This window comes from Sinocyclocheilus anshuiensis, unplaced genomic scaffold (assembly GCF_001515605.1).
Source record: "Sinocyclocheilus anshuiensis isolate Anshui unplaced genomic scaffold, SAMN03320099.WGS_v1.1 scaffold385, whole genome shotgun sequence".
Taxonomy (NCBI): domain Eukaryota; kingdom Metazoa; phylum Chordata; class Actinopteri; order Cypriniformes; family Cyprinidae; genus Sinocyclocheilus; species Sinocyclocheilus anshuiensis.
The window spans coordinates 673,706-691,617 of record NW_015539876.1 but is presented as its reverse complement, the minus strand read 5'-3'; the positions used below and the strand labels follow the sequence as shown (position 1 = coordinate 691,617).

The window sequence follows — 17,912 nt, the reverse complement described above, 5'->3', positions numbered from 1 at the left end:
ACACACACACACATATAGATTATATAAGTTATAAAATGTGTATAAAAAATATAGATTTTTATTTAATATTAGATTATTATTAATATATTATTAGTTTTGTGTTTCTTTTGTTTTAACTCTGAAGATCATTATTATTGATTTTTTTTTTTTACATTACATCAATAATAATAAAAGTTCAAATATTATAAACAATTAATCTGATATTTATATAATTAAATATTAGATTAATAGTAAATGTATTACTAGCTTTTTGTTGTTGTGACACCCAAGCATTTTTGAAAATAAGGTTGTGATGGGCTCTAGGTCTTGGAGGTGGTCTCATCTGGTACTGGGGGACACTTAGAGGTCTGTACTTGACAGCTGTGTACGTCTGGTGCCAACATGTCTAGGTTTAGTCATGGCACAGCCCTCACAGATTGAGCTGGTGACAGGCTCAGCTCAGGGAGCACTGGTCCCTCCAGGGACTAACCAGCACAAAGCAGTCCCTATTTCAGCCTGTTTCCATCACGTGTGGTCGGTCCGTTAGGTCACACCAGCCCCCTCATCACATGACTCTGATAGTGATAACAAAGAAGCCTGTATCATGATCCATCGCTCTGTTATACAGCACCGTTTACATGAAATCAGACTCGAACATGATGGCTAATTGATTTGACACATACTGCTGTCGGATATTTTTACGGTATTTCACAGTGCTGAGAGGATATTTATGTTATGTTGTGCTGGCTTGATTTACAGCATTTTTAACCACTGTATCGGCTACAGTAAAAATAAAACTGGTAATTTTGCTGACCCGGGTCTGTTTGGAAATGACAAAATTAAGTCACCATATAACTTTCACAGTTCAAGGTTCAAGAGGACAGTATTAACCCCATGACTTCACTGGCAGCATTGGTTTCACACTGGCTCCCGGCTCAGCGCTCAGCTCGACTCTTCTATTGTCTCTTTTTAATGTTCATGATCATTAAATGCTGAAAATAGTGCACTGATTCTGCACTTTTGCCCTCACCAATGTTTTTACAACAATTACTGACTGAAATGGTACACTTTAATCCAAGGTCCTGTATGTTAACATTAGTTCGTAAAAATAGCTAACATAACAACAAACACTATATTTACAGCATTTCTCTTGGTTAACATTTCTACATATACAAACATTAATTAACAACATAAATGATCATTAATCTAGGTAAAACCTTTTGTTTGTTTATGATATATTATGCATTACCTAGTGTTACCTAGTGTTAATAAACTGAACCTTGTAAAGGGTTCCCAATGGTAAAAATAATAAAATTATGCATGTGAATCGATGTTTTTAGCTAAACAAGAATCCGACTGAAATCAATAACTTTATAAAAGATCACGTTTTCACTTCCCAAGGGGTTGTTGAGCATTATAGCACTAATTCCGAGTATGGGTCACCATACTTGGCCACATGTCACTTCACTTTCACTTTCACACCAGAAATTGTGCTTTAAGTCTTGTTATAAGGCTGTCTGTCACTCAGTGTTTGTGCGTGGCATTCACATATACTGCATAACGGCACACTGCCAATAAAATCAATTTACTAGTTGCAGTGTTGCATAGTCAATCTCAGACTGACACTTCTCATGTAACAGATGGAGGCGTCATACTAACTAGATGAATGTAAAACTAACCCATCTAACAAATTTCTACTCGGCACAAATCTAAAGCCGCAAAGTGTTTACTTTCATTTTGTGTTTGTTTATTTTATTATAAAATATAACTATTTTCTATTATATATATATTATATAATATATATTCTAAAATGACATTTATTCCTGTGAAGGCAAAGCTGAATTTTCAAATTCAAATTAAAAAATTCATAAATAATATTCTTATGTTAAAAATAGTTGTGCTGCTTAATATTTCTGTGGATATTGTAATACATATTTTCAGGGATCTTTGATGAACAAAGTTTAGGAATATAAATATTTTGTAACATTATTAAATTTACTGTCAGTTTTAAGTTAATTCTTTCTTGTTGAATAAAAGTAATTAATAATAAACTTAATGACCCCCAACTTTTGACCAGTACTGTTATTTATTATGGGTTTTGCCATGGTTTCTTTGCCAGTTGGAGTTAGTTCACCCAGATAGTTCACCCAAAAATGAAAAGACTGTCATCATTTACTCACTCTCAGGTTGTTCCAAACCTGTATGATTATCTTTCTTCTGTTGAACACAAAAGAAGATATTTTGAAGAATGTTTATGGTCGCCATTGACTTCCATAGTATTAGTACCATCAACTTGGTTACCAATATTCTTCGAAATATCATCTTTTGTGCTCAACAGAAGAAAGAAACTCATACAGGTTTGGAACAACCTGGGGCGAGGAAATGATGACAGTGTTTCCATTTTGGGTGAACTATCCCTTTACACACTCTGTACATCTGTAATAATACTGTAACGCTAATGTAAAGTGTGACGGGATATACTTTGTTTATAAGTCTCAAAAACGTCCATCATGATGCCCAATAATGCTGTTATTACACTAAGTTCTGGCACCAAACCTATGTATAGGTGACATCCTGTCGCACTTGTTGACATTGTGTTGACATTCAGAAACGTACACATACCATAAACTCATGTTTGGTGGTTTTAGGTCTTGTCCATGTTCATCTTCTGATAGCCCAGCTGTCTCATGACCTCACTGCAGTAGGCTTCAACCTGGTTTACCTGCTCCACATTCAGCCTTTCCCTCCAGGCGTAAATAGCCTCTTTGGCATCTCTGGGTGATATGAGGAAAGGTTTATCCGACGAATAGCCCCGTCCGTGGGTCATGTTCACCGCAAACTTCTCCATGGCCGGAGAAAGGGTGAGGTTGGAGAAACGGTAGAGCCTCTGGAGCTCGTCCACGGGTCTGAGGACCAGGTTTTCGTATTTCAGCCGCATATAGTTTCTCTTCACCCACGGCGGAGCGTTCATTACGAGCAACATGTCGTTGAGCCAGTTATCGCATATTAACTCCATCGCGCTCGAGACGTAGTTCTCGGCTCGATGGACCCTGTTGCTAGGCACCAGAAGGCGCTTGTATTTGTCGCTCTGCTTCTTGCTCCTCAGCACCTGTATGCTCTCCTTTACCAACGCTAGCTTAGACTTCATCCGAGAATTATGCACGGCCCGGGGGTCGCGAAACAACTGGACTATCTGGAGGTTGATGGCGGGATCTCGCATGAGGGGAACCAGAACCGCCAAATCTAAAACCCGCACGTCTTTGATGACCATCACCGGGTACTTTTTGCACTCTTTCTCCAGCTCTTTGAGGTCTCTGGACCGGCATTTGCTACACACGTCTCCTTGAACTAAACCAATTTCGTGTTTCTTATACGCTTTGCAGAGAGGCTCGGAGCAAATGACCTTGTTTGTTTTCCAGCCGAATATAAACGAGGTGGTTACGTTGGACGAGCCTGCGTAGAGTTTTAAAACTGAGAAATCACATCTAAACAGGGAGTTCATCATGTCTCTCACTGCTCCTTGTAAACTGCCCGCATCTCCCGGATAAAGCGCCTGCCACATATTCCACATGGGCTCGTATAAATAAAACACATCGGGATGCTGATTAAATAATTCCCCTAAAAAGGAAGAGCCTGTCCTCCAGGTTGCGTGGAGGTATATGTGCGTTCTGGACTGACTCCTGTTGCCATAGTCCTCCACCTCCGTTGAGTTGCCCGTCCTGGTGCTAGTCCACAGGGCGATGGTGCTCTCCAGATCGGGACACTTTTGTTGCTGATATCCATCTTTAATGTAGGACGATTTGCTCCGATAATCTAGTACGTAGGGAATTAAAAGCAGCAACACTGAATATCCTAGAATTAAGATTATGTATTTTTTCTGAAGCCTTCTCTTCATGGCCTCAGCGGGGTGAGAGACGCGGATCTCTGCGAACTGCTCGACTCCAGATGAGGCGCCTGCCTCGACGAATACTGTTAGATTAGATTGCAGCAGTAAAGTTTAGAGGGAGGAATCTTTTTTTCCCGGCAGTATTGTGACAAGTCCCGCCTTCTGTGCCAGGATTGGCTAGTGGGAGTTGCGCAAAAACAATTGTGATTGGATAGTTAGGAGGTCACTCACGAATCGTATCCAATAGTGATTAAGGGAGGGGAGAAAATTACACCAGCTTCGACTACTTATCAAAATATGAGCACAGTTTATTTGTGTTTAAAGGCACAATATGTAAGATTTTTTTATATTAAAATATCCGAAAACCACTAGAACAGTGTTATATATTTTGCTGACTTGTGTACTTACATTATCCCAAATGTTTCGAAGAATGTTTAAATCCAGAGAAATAAGCAATTTTAACTAGTGACACGGACCGTGTCCATAGTGTCATTGTGTCGCCTGCCAATGACGTCATAACCCCTCGATTTCCGGTTTTGTTTTGAAGAAAACATGAAAACACCAAAGACGCTTTAATATGTTGTGCGTTTTATTAGACCGGTGACGACGCAAAGAGTAGCATAATAACAGAACTTTCAAATGTATCTAGTATGATAAAACAGTGCTGCTTTTTTCCCCCACATACGCACGACCGGAAGGAGCGGAAGCGGTCGACTGTGGCATAATAAAAGCTCCACTGCTCTCGAGCCGTGTGTCACGCTCGTTCAGCGGCCTGGTTTCGCTTTGACGGCTTTTAGCCTCACCCTGCTTCATTCTACTACGTTAATAAATCATTAGCTCATCCATGAACATGATTTCTGCCCGAGTCCCGTCGGATTGCATCGGCTGTGGGGATGAAGACGACAACTCCCATGATTCCACACTCAGTCACAGCGTCATCAAACTACGCCTTTGTCTCTTTGTTTATTTTGAATACGTGCCCTCTAGCGGCAAAAATGACATATTGTGCCTTTAATACAGTCTATGGTTTAATATCATTTGCCCCTTATGAAAAAATAATCAACATTTGCGTTAGTTTTGTTCTGTAGCACATCAATTATAAACATTTTTTATTTGTTTAAACTGTCCTTTTAGTTTGTCTCTTCAGAACTTTTATTTCAGAAAATAAAAAAAATACAAAAAGAAAATACAAACGTTCACGAAATATTTTTTTGTATACTGAATCTTTTTTTTTTTTTTTTAAGTTTAAAAAAAAAGTTTTCATTTATTTTGAAATGAGCACAAATGTTGTGTCTGGCGGTGTTGATTTGTTGTTTATCCTAGATGGAAACTTAAATCTGCTCACTGGGAAAAATTTCAAGAGATAAGTGAGATAAGAATGTTAAGAATAGATATTTCGGTAGAAGATGTTGATGAATTAAATAAGTGTATAAGTGATGTTATTTATAGAACAGCAATGGTTGTAATTGGGAAAAGCAAAGGAAAGAGGAGGAAGAAATCTGTACCATGGTGGACAGAGGAATGTAATATAGTTTTCCAAAAATAGAGCACTTAAGAAAGTAAGGAAATCATAATCATTTGATGATTTTATCGGCTATAAGAGAGCACAAGCAAATGTTTGGAAAAGAGACAGATATTAATGAAATGTGGGGAATGATAAGAATGATGGGAGGAATCCATTTTAGCAGAGAGGTTCTTGTTCTAATTAATGGAGGAAAACAAGTTATATCAAATGTTGAAAAAGCTGAAATAGCAGTTGAACATTTTGTCAAGGTCCATAGTAAATATATCAGAAGAGATGAGGATGTTTAGAGAAAACAAAATAAAAGAGAATCCAAATATTTAAATAAAGAGTTTTATCTGAAAGTATATTGGATGAAGGTTTTTCAATATACGAATTAAAGCAGGCACTGGTCGGGGTGAGAAACACTTCTCCTGGTAAAGATGAAATATGCAATGAAATGATTAGACACCTATCAGATCAATCGAAATATATTTTATTTCATCTTTTTAATAAAGTGTGGGAAGTAAAGCTTCCCTCTGCTTGGAAGCATGGTGTAGTTATTCCAATTGTAAAGCCCGGGAAAGATCACTCACAAGCAAAAACTTATAGACCAATTACATTAACCTCAAACCTTTGTAAATGAATGGAAAGAATGGTAATGGCTAGATTAAATCATGTACTGGAATCAAAAAGTCTTTTATGTCCACACCAGAGTGGCTTTAGAAAAGGAAGATGCACAATGGATGCAATTTTAAGTTTAGAATCAAAAATTAGAAAGGCTCAGATAAATAAAGAATTATTAATAGGATTGTTTTAAGATGTAGAGAAAGCATATGACATGATGTGGCAAGGACTGAATAATATGAATATTCATGGGAAAATTTATAACTGAATAAAATATTTGTTATTTGATAAAACCATTCAAGTAGGGTCAGATCCTCATAAGTATATGAAATTGAAAATACACCTCAAGTTAGCGTCTGCAGCCCTATATTGTTTAACAAAATGATAAATGATATTTTAGCACAGTTGGGCCTGGTTTTGGAAAGTCCTTATATGCAGTTGATGGAGCTTTAGGAAAAAGGGGCAGAAATGTGTCGCATGTAGAGGAATGTATGTAGAACGCTATCAAAGAAGTAGAAATGTGGGCAAATAATTGGGGATATCAGTGGAAAAAAATAAAGTAATATGTTTTTCTAAAAAGAGGAAAACCCCATCTATCAAACTAAAGTTATATGATCAAGAACTGGAACAAGAATCTGTAATCAGATTCTTAGGTATTTGAATGGATTCTGAATTATCATTTGCATCACATGTCCAAAAGATAATAGTCAAAAGTAAAACAGGGAAGAATGTTTGGCAGGAGTAGATTGGGGTGCTGACCGGCAGTCTCTATTGTGCACTTAATAAAGTCCGCAGTAGATTATGGCAGTTTGATTTACGCATCAGCTTCAGCATCTCTGCTTGAAAAAGTCAATTAAGCACAAAATCAAGCCTTAAGAATATGCTATGAAGCATTTAGAACATCCCCTGTATCAGCACTGCAGGTAGAAATGGGTGAGATGCCGTTGGAGTTGGAGACAACAACTAATAGAGGCCCTAGAACTATAGGAGTGCAGCTTTTACTGGAAAATTTGTTACATATATAAACAGCATTTAAGGAACAACTTGTAAAATTGTTTTTCTTCCCTTCTCCCCTCAACGTCAATGCTCCACACTCCAACCCAGTAGGTGGCGGTATATGCACCAAAAGCTGGTTTGCCAAGTGCCATAAAATGTCGAAGAAGATATATAGATAAGATATATATATATATATATATATATATATATATATATATATACTGACCCTGCTTCCCAATGTTCATATTATCCATCCTAAATAGTAAGTGAGATTAGAATAAGTGTGTCCCAAAGCATAGTATGTTGAAATGAGTATGCCAAAAGTCCCCGGATGGTCTGCTATTTCAGGTAGATTTTTGCACACTCTAATGGCCAATATTGCCCACAATCCATTGCATTTTGGCAATATATATTTGTATATATGTATGTATATATTTAATCTTATCTGATGCATTTAAAAGTTAATGGCCAAACGGATGTTTATAAAAGTTAACATTGTTGATGCAGATGAAATGTGGAGGATGTTAACTGTGACAAGATGATAGACAGGCCAGTTTACATTGACACCCTGCGGTCCCAATGTGCATACACTATAAAAATGCTGGGTTAAATACAATCCAGTGCTGGGTAAAATAGGGACAAACCCAGCAACTGGGTTGCTTTGAACCAGCGGTTGGGTTACTAGCCAGAAGGTTGGGTTAAACATTTAATCAAACCGCTGGGTCAAAACAGCCCAATTGCTGGGTTTGTCCCTATTTTACCCAGCACTGGGTTGTATTTAACCCAGCATTTTTTAGAGTGTACTATCCACCCTATCTGCCCTAAATAGTATTGAAAATGACTAATATCACATTGAAGAATTAGCATGGATAGTGTGCACATTGGGACACAGGCAGAGTGTGTGTGTGACTATGCAACAGTGCGGTCCGTTAAAGACGCAATTGTATGATGTGTGTTAGTATGTCCCAATGCTTGCCTACTCTTCTACTACACACTCTAAAGTGTGTACTTTTTCTTCACCAAAAGAGTACATACTTTAACAGCAAAGCCAACTGTTGATTTTTGCAGTGAAAGTCCTTTTGAAATTCTTAGTATAAAGTGTAAGGACTTGAAGGTGTAAGGTATCCCTTGTTAAAAAGCAGTGCACTTAATTGTATTGAATGTGCACTTGTAGTGCACTTCAAATCATAAAAGTCTAGTAAAGAAATGTAGAGGTATTTACAATTATATTTTAAATCATTTTGTTTTATTTAGTAATTTATTTATTTGGTCATTCCTGAATGTGCACTCATTTTGATGTACTGACACGTGTAACTTACTTGATTATAATTTCATCCATAGTGAGTTATTTGTGAGTTATAAAGTTGATCAACTTTATTAAATAGCAACTTTATCATTACAAATAGATTTAGATACATGACAAGTTTCAATAAAAAATGACATTAAAGATTATTTTAGTACATTCGTCAGTACACGTTAACCATATTTCAAAGACAGTAGTAATTATGAAATTGTGTGTGTGTGTGTATAAAGTATGCACTTACAGTATAAGTCCTCCTTAAGTGGGTCAAAAAACTCAGAAAGTACAAATAATTGCATTTATCATATATTTATAATATAATACATTTTCATTTACTTGTACAAAATCCAATTAAGTAAATATTTACGCAATTTATTATGTTGAATGCATTTGTTCAAGCCCATTACCCAATTTATTGTAAGAAAAAACAGACAAACAGCTGTTTTCTCCAGCTTATGGGGAATATTATTAGAATTAAAGTTATTGATAGCTATAAACAAATATATGTTGCAAGCTAGCTAGCCCATTCTGAGGAACATGTGAATTTAGGGAAAATGTGCAACCGTGTTACCAGTTCTTGAATGTTTATCTAATATTTTTTGGAATCAGGCTTTTAAACTTTGAAACACAATTCTTTAGAACAGGGTTGCAAAAATTGCATATATTGCAAATATCGAATATAAAATACATAAAACATCATATGCATGATTTGGTTTGACCTCCCAGATGTGAAAAATATTTCATTTTTTAAGGAAAGTTCATCTGAGTTCAAAAAAATCTGACCATGCAAACAACTGTGTTTGAGCACTTTCATGCAGATTTCAGCATAAACTGGTCTTCAACAATAATAAGCTGCCTATCTAAAACAGTTATGACCATATTGGAATTTTAGCTGGCTTAACCAGTCTAAGCTAAAGCTGCTACAGTAGTCTATATTTACAGCAGGAACTTTTTCACATTTGATCATCAATTCCTCATTTTGTTAATTGAAACATCTCGGTTTCATGGGTTTTACAGCTTAATCCAACCAATTTTTACTTTTTCATGCTAGCATCTTTTGTGCTTTTGGGATGAAGGCTGCGTCTCAGTGTCAGAGCAAACAATTAATTTATGTTGTTTTGAGATGAGAAGGGAGGATAGTCTTGGTTTGGAGGGGGTTATGAGTGTTTGCCATTAGGCCTACATGTACTGTACACAGCGCAGCACTAGTGCAGAGCTAATTGCTCCCCCACCCGCCGCAGAAATGTGATTTCATTTCTGATAATTGCTCCAAATGTGGTTCATAAACCAATCATAAACCAATTACTTACCATAATTTACCTTAAACCTGATTTCCCTCCTCCACAAATACTACTCCTCACTCAATATACTACGAACATGCGCAATATATGCCAAATGCTTCTTCTCTCCTGTCTTTTCACTTTCAGGTTTTGGCAACAAATCCAACTCTTCTCTCCAGGCCCCAATTCTCTCGTAGCACTGGCCTGAACCCTTTCAGGTTACCCTCAGCGTTACGCTAAACACGTTTGGCCGACATGTTTTAATCCTGAGCCGCTTATGACGTCTGACGCTTATTTGTCAAATAGGATTTGAGAAATGTTATTCTGTGATGTTGCCGTGGCCACAACCTGCTGGTTCCAAATGACATTTTCAAATGAAGAGAGAGGAGCTGTGCAGAGATGGCTCGTAAGCCTCTTGAACGCAAATGCCAACCCACTGGCAGCCCATTATTCTGATGCCGAACATCCCGCAGGATAAAAAGCTCGGATTAATTTACTAAAAAAGCTTGTTTTTCCCCCGCTCTGTCATTTATGTCATTATACTCTGATGTCCGAGGAATATGCTTCTCATTAACATAAAAACTTGATGTTTTCTAGATGCCGTGACCGGTATTGTGAAGGAAAGTCACTCATAAACAATTTATAAACAGTAAAGCTATCAGGAAATAAATTTTCTTTTTAATATCGCCGACAGAGCTGAGCGGCTATCAGAGGACATCACTCAGAACCAAACGGACGTCTGATGTCTGACAGATTTATGACAGTGTCATGATTATATCTGTCACAATTGCTCTCAATTACAGTGATTACTGTGCCGCCTCCTCACGGCACATTCACGCTCATCCTGCCCATCACTTCAACAGATGTGAACACGTATGTGGGATTGGGATTATAATCTTTCACACAGAGCTGTTGCAGGATTATGGAATTATGTGGATTGAGGGGTGAACGGTTAAATGCTAATTCTCTGATGCTCTGCAGTACATTGAGTGGAATGAACTGTTTTCCCATCTTCCCGGGTTTGGACCATAGCACATGCACTCTAAAAATGCTGGGTTAAATACAACCCAGCGCTGGGTAAAATAGAGACAAACCCAGCAATTGGGTTGTTTTGACCCAGCGGTTTGATTAAATGTTTAACCCAACCTTCTGGCTAGTAACCCAACCGCTGGTTCAAAGCAACCCAGTTGCTGGGTTTGTCCCTATTTTACCCAGCACTGGGTTGTATTTAACCCAGCATTTTTTAGAGTGTACTATCCACCCTATCTGCCCTAAATAGTATTGAAAATGACTAATATCACATTGAAGAATTAGCATGGATAGTGTGCACATTGGGACACAGGCAGAGTGTGTGTGTGACTATGCAACAGTGCGGTCCGTTAAAGACGCAATTGTATGATGTGTGTTAGTATGTCCCAATGCTTGCCTACTCTTCTACTACACACTCTAAAGTGTGTACTTTTTCTTCACCAAAAGAGTACATACTTTAAGGGCGTAGTATAAGTAGACACATTTGGACGCAGCCTGTGTCCCGTCATGTTTGGGCCTGTTCGATAGATGGCAGTAATGCTCTCTCCTGCCTTATTATTGTTCACACGGCACCATAGAAGTAGCATCTGAAGTGATGGAGGCGGCAACAGGGGAAATGATAATAAATGTGTTAATGATAATAAAATAAACTAATTTAAACTTTGCCCTAAATTCGACTTTCGCCATCGGATTATATTCAATAGATATAATTTACGCATATTTTGTTTTATGTAGCGAACACCCTTTTTATGGGGTTCTTGTTTTGCTAGCCGCAGCTGTTGACAACGGCTCGCCTCTGTCAGCATCACAACCAAAAAGCAGGTTTGTGCTTATAAACAACTCTATGTATCTATCTATCTATCTATCTATCTATCTATCTATCTATCAGTAATTTTTCCTTGTGTTTCAGTTGAACCTTGAATCATCAGAATGGCTCACTGGAGCAGGTTTGAGAAGGAGCTGGAGCTGGAGACCAGGAGGCTCATCTCACATTTTACTTCCATTCAGGATGAGGAAGATCAGAACTTTCAAATGGCTCTGAAATTTGCCTGGTCCAATTTCAAGTAAGTTTTTTTCAAGTGCATTTATTCGTTCATTTATTTAACACTAATGGCTTGCATGTATTGTGAAAAATGCACTGAAGAAGAATTGGAGGAAAATACAAAAAAAAAAAAAAGTAAATGAATTTGGAGCCCTAGCTTCAATTAAAAAACGAAATAATTGTTTTTCCTTTTTCACTTTATGTTTCATTGTTTTGCACATAAAAAAAACAATAGAAAGCTCTCATCATATTTTTTCCCCTCTGGATAGGTTTCATCGTTTCCTTGATGTCAACAGACATAATGTGCAACGCTCCATTAATGGGTAGGAAGCCAGTTTACAGTGACAGGGTGCGTGTAACAGGTGCGACAGAGCGGTCCTTTAAAGACGCAATTGTGTGATGTGATAGTATGTCCCAAAGCTTGCCTACTCTTCTACTACACACTTAAAAGTGTGTACTTTTTCTTCACCAAAAGAGTACATACTTTAAGGGCGTAGTATAAGTAGACACATTTGGACGCAGCCTGTGTCCCGTCATGTTTGGGCCTGTTCGATAGATGGCAGTAATGCTCTCTCCTGCCTTATTATTGTTCACACGGCACCATAGAAGTAGCATCTGAAGTGATGGAGGCGGCAACAGGGGAAATGATAATAAATGTGTTAATGATAATAAAATAAACTAATTTAAACTTTGCCCTAAATTCGACTTTCGCCATCGGATTATATTCAATAGATATAATTTACGCATATTTTGTTTTATGTAGCGAACACCCTTTTTATAGGGTTCTTGTTTTGCTAGCCGCAGCTGTTGACAACGGCTCGCCTCTGTCAGCATCACAACCAAAAAGCAGGTTTGTGCTTATAAACAACTCTATCTATCTATCTATCTATCTATCTATCTATCTATCTATCAGTAATTTTTCCTTGTGTTTCAGTTGAACCTTGAATCATCAGAATGGCTCACTGGAGCAGGTTTGAGAAGGAGCTGGAGCTGGAGACCAGGAGGCTCATCTCACATTTTACTTCCATTCAGGATGAGGAAGATCAGAACTTTCAAATGGCTCTGAAATTTGCCTGGTCCAATTTCAAGTAAGTTTTTTTCAAGTGCATTTATTCGTTCATTTATTTATCACTTTAATGGCTTGCATGTATTGTGAAAAATGCACTGAAGAAGAATTGGAGGAAAATACAAAAAAAAAAAAAGAAAATGAATTTGGAGCCCTAGCTTCAATTAAAAAACGAAATAATTGTTTTTCCTTTTTCACTTTATGTTTCATTGTTTTGCACATAAAAAAAACAATAGAAAGCTCTCATCATATTTTTTCCCCTCTGGATAGGTTTCATCGTTTCCTTGATGTCAACAGACATAATGTGCAACGCTCCATTAATGGGTAGGAAGTCTGAAGCTTTGAACAATTCTGGGCACTTTTTTCTGATATGCTGATATTTTGATATTATGATATTTTTGTTATTAATTATTGTGGTTTCTCTTTCTCCCAGGATTCATGAGAAACTCATGGTCCACTCTGACTTAAGTAAAGCAGAGAGTTGGTTACGGCTTACTGAAGAATTTCTCAGTTCTCCTCTTCCTAACACTGAGGGAACCAAGGTGGGAGAACACTAACATCATTCAGATATTACTTAGAACACTACATATGCTGAATATGTCTATTACTCTGTCTGTTTTCAGTCTGACGTCCACTATAGTGTGGTGGCTTTATTGCTCCATCTGTCTGACTCCCCATCCAACACAAATTACTGCGAAAGACCTAGATTAAAAGAAACAGGTTCAGTTTTTTTTTTGTGTCAACACATGTATACCGTTGGACAATACTACTACTAATGTATCTACAAATTAATGTTTATTTCTACAGAGAAAGAAGACAAGTTTGATTGGGCCAAGTACCTTATGGAAGGGGAAGATATTGATACTGGACCCTTTCCAGACACTCCAGTGAGTGAACGCTGTTACACTATTAGATCAGATCCGGTCTAGTATCATATAATAAAAGGCTGGGCGATATGGCATATAAATGATTTGTCAGTACTTTTCATCTTATTAATTTAAATATTTATGCATTTGCTTTTTAATTAAATGGTAGATTTTTTTTATTCAGTGGAGTCATGGTTTTGCCTTTTGAAGTAAATTTAAAATATAGAAAGCAAAAACATTTTTTTTTTTTTTATTAGATGTAAAATATGGTCAAATTTTATTTAAAATAACCAAGCCACTAAATAAACATGAAACAATGTTATTTTAGTATCATTGATATACTTTTATATACTAGTTTTTTGTTAACATTTTTAATTAGATTTTTTTTAATTTTCATTTAATTTTGTCATTTTTGTGAGTTTGTTTTAAAATGCCAATATAGTTTTTATTAAAGGGATAGTTCACCCAAAAAGGAAAACCATCATCAAAATTCAATGCATATTTAATGAAATATTTTAAACAAATTTAAAAGGCTTGACCCCTCAATGCTATTCTATACTATATATATAGTTAGCCATAACAGAGAACCACAGGTCGTTTATTTGGCAGGAGTGGTCTGAGGATGAGAGTGAAGAAGAAGATAGCCAGCAGCCCCTGAGCAGAGAGGATTCTGGTATACAGGTGGACAGGACGCCACAGGAGGACCACGAGCAGAATGACAAGACTGTCCAAGTCACCTGGACCGGTATGGGACAGTATCAGCACGTTTTCTTATAGTAGCCCTCAGTTAATGAAAGTTTTTTTTTATTTTTTCAGAATTCCTAGTTCTCACTGAGTCTTGTTCTTGTAGTGGGTGAGTCGGACTCCAGGGCTTGGTTGGAGCAGCATATTGTCACTTCGTATTGGGTTCCCAACTCTCCCCGCTTTCCACACAGCCTCCACTTGCACTCCAACCTCTACAATGTCTGGTAAGACATTTTTGCTTGTCATGTCTTGTTTGCTTTCTTCATCACAAGGCCATAAATTTGGATTTTTTGTCATGATTTAATAAGATTTTAGAAGCAAATGCTTTTTAAGTTTTAAATGGAGTTTATTTGAGAGTTCACATTGTCATTTTGTATATCATTCTCTTTCCCTCCAGGGATCAGCACCTGTATAACACTGGGCCCCTCTACCTGCCTGAGGAGAAGTCTTTTTTTACAGAGACACAAGTGATTCGGGAAACTCTTTGGTATGATTATATACTGTATATATACCAGTCAGAAATTTGGAATAATTTTTTTGTTTTTTTAATGTTTTTGAAAGAAGTCTCTTTATTTTAAATTTATTTGACATTTACAGGGTAATTTACAAAAGCCTTAAAAAGTCTTAAATTTAATTGTATCAAATTTAAGGCCATAAAAATCTTAAATGGTACAAGAAAGTCTTAATTATGATTTCAAGAGGTCTTAAATTTGGGGACGGAAAGACACGAATTGTGATATGGCTGAATGTGACCATTAAGCTTCTAAAGGCTATGATCTCATTAAATAAACATGAGCGCTGCACAGGTGCTGAGCTGCTTAGTGTACTGCGGTTACCGCAGTACACAAAGCAGTCCGAAAAGCGCCACCTGCTGCCAGAGAATGAATGTGCATTTTCAATAAGTCCGTCTGCTGTTTTTGTTCAGAACGAAGTGAAAATCGACCCATATGCAGCAAACACGCAGTTGTAAATGTGAACCAGTGGATCGACAAGAAGCTAATGCCTTATAAAAATCTAAACAATTAAGACACTAAGATATATTTATGTTATTTAATGAATAAAATAATTGATTGATAAGAATTGTTTAAAGTTTTCAACATTGATAATAATAAAAAATTATTCTTGAGAATTAAATCAGCATATTAGAATGATTTCTGAAGGATCATGGGACACTGAAGACTGGAATATTGGCTGCTGAAAATTCAGCTTAGCCATCACAGGAATACATTACATTTTAAAGGGGTCCTATTATGCTTTTTCACTTTTTCAACTTTAGTTAGTCTGTAATGTTGCTATTTGAGCATAAAAAAGATCTGTGAAGTTACAAAGCTCAAAGTCCACTTCAAAAGGAGATATTTTATTTAACAGAAATCACTTTTCAAAAACTACAACGAACAACTCGTTTGGACTACAACACATATTTTCCAGGATTTACCGACCAGGCTCCGAGTGCTGCCAGTCACAACACACACTGGCCCAGCTAACCAATCACAGCACATTTCGTATTTCAGAAGGCTGGTTTTCATTTGATACAGGAACTATTCGAGCCGTTTATGCCAGACTGTAGAGAGAGGTGTTGTAATCATGTAAAATATGTGAAAAAAAAATTGTTTTTCGAACAACCTAGTATGAGAGCCTGTTCTAGTACACCCCCAAAACAAAATCAAGACTTTGTAAAAGAGCATAATAGGACCCCTTTAAAATATATTAAAGTAGAAAAACTTTTTTTTTTTTTTTTCAATTGTACAATATTTCACAATATTAATGTTTTACTATATTTACCATCAAATAAATGCATAAGAGCATTCAAGACTTTCAAAAAAATGTAACATATATTTTTGATTATCTTTTTTTATTTATGTATGTATGTATGTTATTGCCATGATTACATTTAATAACCTGGACAAACCTGTTCTTACCAAAGGAAAGTGCATATGTTAAGTTTGTGAAGGTTACATATGTGGATAGGGATTAGAATGCAAGTTGAAACCTGCAGGGAATAAGAGAAGAGAATGCATCACAAAGATTATTGACTGCTCATATCAAGGTTTTTACTGCAGGAAAGATCAGATGTTCTTTTCTGCCTCTCCTCAGGCTCTTCTCTGGTGTAAAGAAACTTTTCATTTTCCAGCACAATGATGGCAAGGTGACTGTGAGGAATGATGTGGTGGTCACACATCTAACTAATGTGAGTGGAAGTTGTTTTTCAACATCCCCTGTCAGGCCTAAATTTATGGGGTTTCTTGGAAGTTTACCATGCTCATGTAAAGTAGGGAAGGTGCCGGCTTTTATTTAAATGTCTGTATTTATTGGGATAAACGCAAACACAGACATTAATAAAGATATTACACTACAAAAAAGCCAAATGCTGAATTTTATGGGAGAGAAAAAAAAACATTTTTCAAATGTATAATATATCAGTTTCATTTAAAGATTTTTTCAAATTTATATTATTGTCTAAGGCTAAATTAGATGCTGTTAATTTAATTTTAATAAGCTATTATCATATTACAATAACTAATGAGGGACCGTTTAAATTGTTATGAATAGTTCTGAAATTGTGCAAGACAAAACCAGATGATTGGTTCAAACTGCCTTTTTATCAATATGGATGTTTTTGTACAGAACTGTCTTCACTCTGTACTGGAGCACATAGCAGCCTATGGGCAGGCTGTTTCCCGACTGCAAAAATTTATTGATGAAGTGACCGGCCACAGTGCAGAGCCCTGTCCTCCAGGTCTTAACTCTTCCTCCTCCTCCTCATCCTCCAAGAAGAGCTCTGATCCTCCCTTCAGGACCTACCAAGCATTTGTGTGGGCCCTGTATAAATACTTCACCAGCTTTAAAGAGGAGCTCAATACTATCGAGAAAGACGTTATTGCCAAAGGTCGGTTTTTCTTTGTGTTGGCACTCTAAAAAATATATATACTGTATATTGAAGTTTTATTAAATTTTTTTAAATTTATCGAGAAAGACGTTATTGCCAAAGGTCGGTTTTTCTTTGTGTTAGCACTCTAAAAAATATATATACTGTATATTGAAGTTTTATTAAATTTTTTTAAATTAAGATTATCGGAGTATGTTTTACAAGAAAATACTATTTCAGTCTTTCTGCTACAAAATTTCACGTTTCATTCAATGTGTTACTTGCTGTTTCTTTGTAATTATTTGTGAAATTTAGTAGCAGTTTCTAAGTAAGTCCTACACAAGTTTTTTTTTTTTCAGTGTGTAAAATATATTCTCAGTTAATTTTGTGTTATAGTATTGATTTTATGGTGATTCTTCATAGATGAGACAGTGACTCTGTCATCTGTGCTGGAACGGCTAAGTCCTCATCTGGCTCAGATCACCATGCTGCACAGGGTTTTCTGCATAGGAGTGGCTGATGTGCCGCCTGGAACGCCCAATGTATTACGAGCCTCACACTTACTCAACACCCTCTACAAGGCCATAATAGAGTATGACAGTGTGGGCGAGGCCTCCGAGCAGTCTGTAAGTGTGTCTGGTTTTGGTATTAAGCATTAGATGCATAAATTTGTACATATATCCGTGTACCGCTCTTATTTTTTGTTTATTATAAAAAGATCAAAAAATTA

At 36.7% G+C, this 17,912-nt stretch overlaps 2 protein-coding genes across 4 annotated transcripts in view; one reads left to right on the top strand and one right to left on the bottom strand.

Moving 5' to 3' along the window:
- Positions 1 to 3,995, bottom strand: part of LOC107685297 (carbohydrate sulfotransferase 7-like) — a 6,810-nt gene extending 2,815 nt beyond the window's left edge. The window contains exons 1-2 of one of the 2 annotated variants that reach the window (XR_001633937.1): positions 2,602 to 3,995; positions 470 to 554 (exon numbers count right to left, since the gene is read on the bottom strand). Coding sequence is in view for 1 of the 2 variants with exons in the window: in XM_016481833.1 (XP_016337319.1) it covers positions 2,624 to 3,874 (1,251 nt within the window). In the remaining variant the exon portion in view is untranslated. The remainder of the gene's footprint in view (positions 1 to 469; positions 555 to 2,601) is intronic. The other variant, XM_016481833.1, reaches the window with a different exon arrangement.
- An 8,188-nt stretch (positions 3,996 to 12,183) lies between these two features.
- LOC107685296 (gamma-tubulin complex component 5-like) overlaps positions 12,184 to 17,912 on the top strand; it is a 12,972-nt gene continuing 7,243 nt past the window's right edge. For both annotated transcript variants that reach the window (XM_016481832.1, XM_016481831.1), the window contains exons 1-12: positions 12,184 to 12,490; positions 12,575 to 12,728; positions 12,977 to 13,030; positions 13,140 to 13,248; positions 13,330 to 13,426; positions 13,514 to 13,593; positions 14,182 to 14,317; positions 14,423 to 14,540; positions 14,714 to 14,803; positions 16,411 to 16,504; positions 16,942 to 17,203; positions 17,606 to 17,808. In XM_016481832.1, the coding sequence (XP_016337318.1) occupies positions 12,595 to 12,728; positions 12,977 to 13,030; positions 13,140 to 13,248; positions 13,330 to 13,426; positions 13,514 to 13,593; positions 14,182 to 14,317; positions 14,423 to 14,540; positions 14,714 to 14,803; positions 16,411 to 16,504; positions 16,942 to 17,203; positions 17,606 to 17,808 (1,377 nt within the window). In that variant the 5' untranslated portion in view covers positions 12,184 to 12,490; positions 12,575 to 12,594. The remainder of the gene's footprint in view (positions 12,491 to 12,574; positions 12,729 to 12,976; positions 13,031 to 13,139; positions 13,249 to 13,329; positions 13,427 to 13,513; positions 13,594 to 14,181; positions 14,318 to 14,422; positions 14,541 to 14,713; positions 14,804 to 16,410; positions 16,505 to 16,941; positions 17,204 to 17,605; positions 17,809 to 17,912) is intronic.